Source organism: Chaetura pelagica, unplaced genomic scaffold, assembly GCF_000747805.2.
Source record: "Chaetura pelagica isolate M959 unplaced genomic scaffold, ChaPel_1.0 scaffold336, whole genome shotgun sequence".
Lineage (NCBI taxonomy): Eukaryota > Metazoa > Chordata > Aves > Apodiformes > Apodidae > Chaetura > Chaetura pelagica.
Genome location: NW_009953652.1, coordinates 318,671 through 321,704, shown reverse-complemented (window position 1 = coordinate 321,704; position 3,034 = coordinate 318,671). Strand labels below are relative to the sequence as shown.

At 48.2% G+C, this 3,034-nt stretch overlaps 1 protein-coding gene across 1 annotated transcript in view; it reads left to right on the top strand.

Annotated features, from left to right (window-relative positions):
* The first annotated feature begins 300 nt into the window (after positions 1-300).
* Positions 301-3,034, top strand: part of JAG1 (jagged 1) — a 34,752-nt gene continuing 32,018 nt past the window's right edge. Inside the window, exons 1-2 of the mRNA XM_010000189.1 lie at positions 301-366; positions 523-828. Of these exons, the coding sequence (XP_009998491.1) occupies positions 301-366; positions 523-828 (372 nt within the window). The remainder of the gene's footprint in view (positions 367-522; positions 829-3,034) is intronic.

Below are 3,034 nucleotides of genomic sequence, written 5' to 3'. Positions count from 1 at the left end.
CTGATGGCAGTGCTGTTGGGGTGGCTAATGAGCGGGCTCTGATCCCAGCTGGGCAGCCCTGAGCTGTTTTTTCCCCGTCTCAGCTGCACCTCGGCGAAGGCAGAGGGTTTGCGTTTCCAAGGTGCTTCGGCTACATCGTTTTGTCCCTGCCCATGCACTGTTGGTTTGGTTTGGTTTCCTAACGATTTAGGAGCCTTCCTCACATAAACAGTGTGGGTTTTTTTGGAGTTGGCACTTAAGATTCTTTTTTAGCATTTATGGTATTACTTGTTTGGGGTGATTTATGAGCCTTTCTCATGGATGTCCGACAGGGAAAAGCCCAGGAGGCAATGGTTGTTTTTAATGCTGTGCTTGTGCTTCTTGAAAGTGTGCTTAAAGTTACTTTCTCCTGTCTACAGAGTTGTTGTAGGTTGCATTTGGGGAAAAAATAAAATAAAATGAGGTAACTCTGTTTCTCGTTTCTTGTTTTCTTTTTCTCTTTCTTTATTTCTTTCTCCTCCTGTTCTTTCTTGGGATTAACAGGTGACTCGAGCATCAGGACAGTTCGAGTTGGAGATCTTATCCATGCAAAATGTGAATGGGGAACTGCAAAATGGGAATTGCTGCGATGGCACCCGAAACCCAGGAGATAGAAAATGCACCAGAGATGAGTGTGATACCTATTTTAAAGTTTGCCTGAAGGAGTATCAATCGCGGGTCACTGCTGGCGGCCCTTGCAGCTTCGGATCCAAGTCCACTCCTGTCATCGGAGGAAATACCTTCAATTTAAAGTACAACCGGAATAATGAAAAGAACCGGATTGTTATTCCTTTCAGCTTTGCCTGGCCGGTGAGTGTGTGGCCTGCTCTGGGCTCTGCCTCTGCTGGATGGTCCTGTCCGAGGTGGCCAGAGCGAGCCAAGCTCGAGCTCCTTGCGCAGGGGGAGAGGGACCAGGACTGGGGAGGGAGCAGGAATCCTGACAGCAGCGTTGGGAATCGGCAGCACAGAAAGGAGTAAAATGTGCTGGTGTTTTTGTTCCCTGGGGCTCACAATGCACAGCCTGTTAAATTTGGAAGTCAGATGTGCAGTGAGGGGGATCTAAATGGGTCAGGGAAGCAAACCCGGTATCTTTGCACTTTACGGCATGAATGAGTCTCTTGAGACTTAGAAGGTCAGAAGTTCATTTTTCATATTTTTTTTTTTTCCTAACCAGTGAAGTCTTGGGCTTGAGCCAAAAGAGCAATGAGTTAGGGGCTGTAGAGAGATCCCGTGTGAAAAGTGTGTGTCATAGCTGGCCTACTTCCCTGGAGCGTGTTTGGGAAAGCTTCCTGCTTCTCCCAAGGGGAAATCTCACTTCACTGCTTGGTGTTGATGGGAGCTGCTGTTGCTGCCCTTGGTGAACTAGTTGCCAGCTTCCCTGGGAAGCTTGCTGTGTTTTGAGGTACTTGCAGACTCTAGAAGCTAAGGACTGAGAAAAGCCTGGCCTTAGCTTTTGGTCCATTTCAGCACACTTTATCCTGACTTCTTGCCTCTGCGGTCCATGGCTTCCTTCTAGCTGTGCACAAAACTCCATGGCTGAAGGGAGATGGGGCTTTTTGCCAGGCACTTTCCCAGTGTCGTCTGCTGTAGCAAATACAGGTCGGCCTCACAGAGCAGAGAGATGGAGGATGGGTGACCCCTTCATTAGCTGAATCCTGCCTTGTTGTGGGGCACGTGAAGAAGCCTGGCTTTGACTTTAGTGCTGCTTGTTTCTTCTGAGGTGCTTAAGAGGGTTGAAGCTTTGATGTGGTCAGTTCTGTACAGGAGCCCTCACTGCACAGAAACTGAGGATTGTCTTTGGCAGAACAGCTCTAGATGCAGGCACCAGAGCCATGGGGTTTCTGGGCACAGAAGTCTGCCATGGGCTCGGGTGGCAGGAGGTGCCTTGCTTTGGCAAGAAAAAACTGAGGGTGACTGATCTGGGGGGCTCTTATGCACACACGGCACTCTGTCTTTTGAGGTGGCTCTCTGGGGTGTTGTGGTATGAAAGCTGAAAACTCCCAAATTTATACTCCTAAGACTCCTATTTGGAGATCACCTAGGAAACAAAACTGTTTTTTTTCCCCCCTCCCCTTCTCCAAAGGTGCTGAGCAGACAAGTTCCCACCGACTGCCTTAGGATATGTTGATGCTCAGCAGTTTTGAAGATCCAGTCATCCTAACCTAGATGCCTAAGGTCATTTTTGCGAGGGGAGGAGGGCTCTCATGTGCACGCAGGGGAGGGGTGAATCGTGTTTCCTACCCTCTGTCACTATCGCTGCTGGCGAGGTGGAAGCATGAGTAGACTTTCCGCTCCCTCCAAAGCTTGGCCCTTCCTAGTCAGATAAGGGCTGGTTGCTGGGAGGGCCTGGACTTCTTTTTTCTTTTGCGGGGGGAGAGGGAGGAGGGAAGAAGCCCGCCCCAAAAAGCATTCCTTCTCCAGTTGTGGTGTAGACACCCACTTAGTCCTGCGGCCAAGTGCTGCAGGCAGCCATGTGTTCTTGAAATGTCCTGTGCTGCCTCCTACCTGCCTCCGCTGTCAGTTGTGAGGGCTGGAGAGGCACAAGGGTGAAATCAAGCCTGCGTTTTTAAGGAGATAGTATTACAAAGTACAATAGCAGAGTTAACAAAAGTATTCTCTGTTGGAAGTACAAGTCCTTCCTTTCTTGCTCTTTCTCTCTTTTTTTTTTCCTAACATGAAATGAGATAAAACTGTTATCAAATATGCCATCAAAGGGATAAAGGGCTTTGTAAAAATCTGAGGTATTTGAAGCTCTGCCAATGGCTGCAGTGCTTGAGTTGCAGATTTTGACTGTTTTCAGAAAAGTCAGGTTCATAAAGGATTTTCTTTTTTTAAGCCCTAGCCCCCTCCCCTGCACCCAGTTGTTTGAGTGCCTTAAATCTGAAGATGTGTGCATGTATATAAAAATGATATGAAAACTGTTTACGTTTCTTCTAACAACCTCTCCCTTCATAGAATTTGGAAAGGAAATCTGTGCCTAGGGGGTGGGGACCCTGTGAGAAGTTTCTTAGGCTTG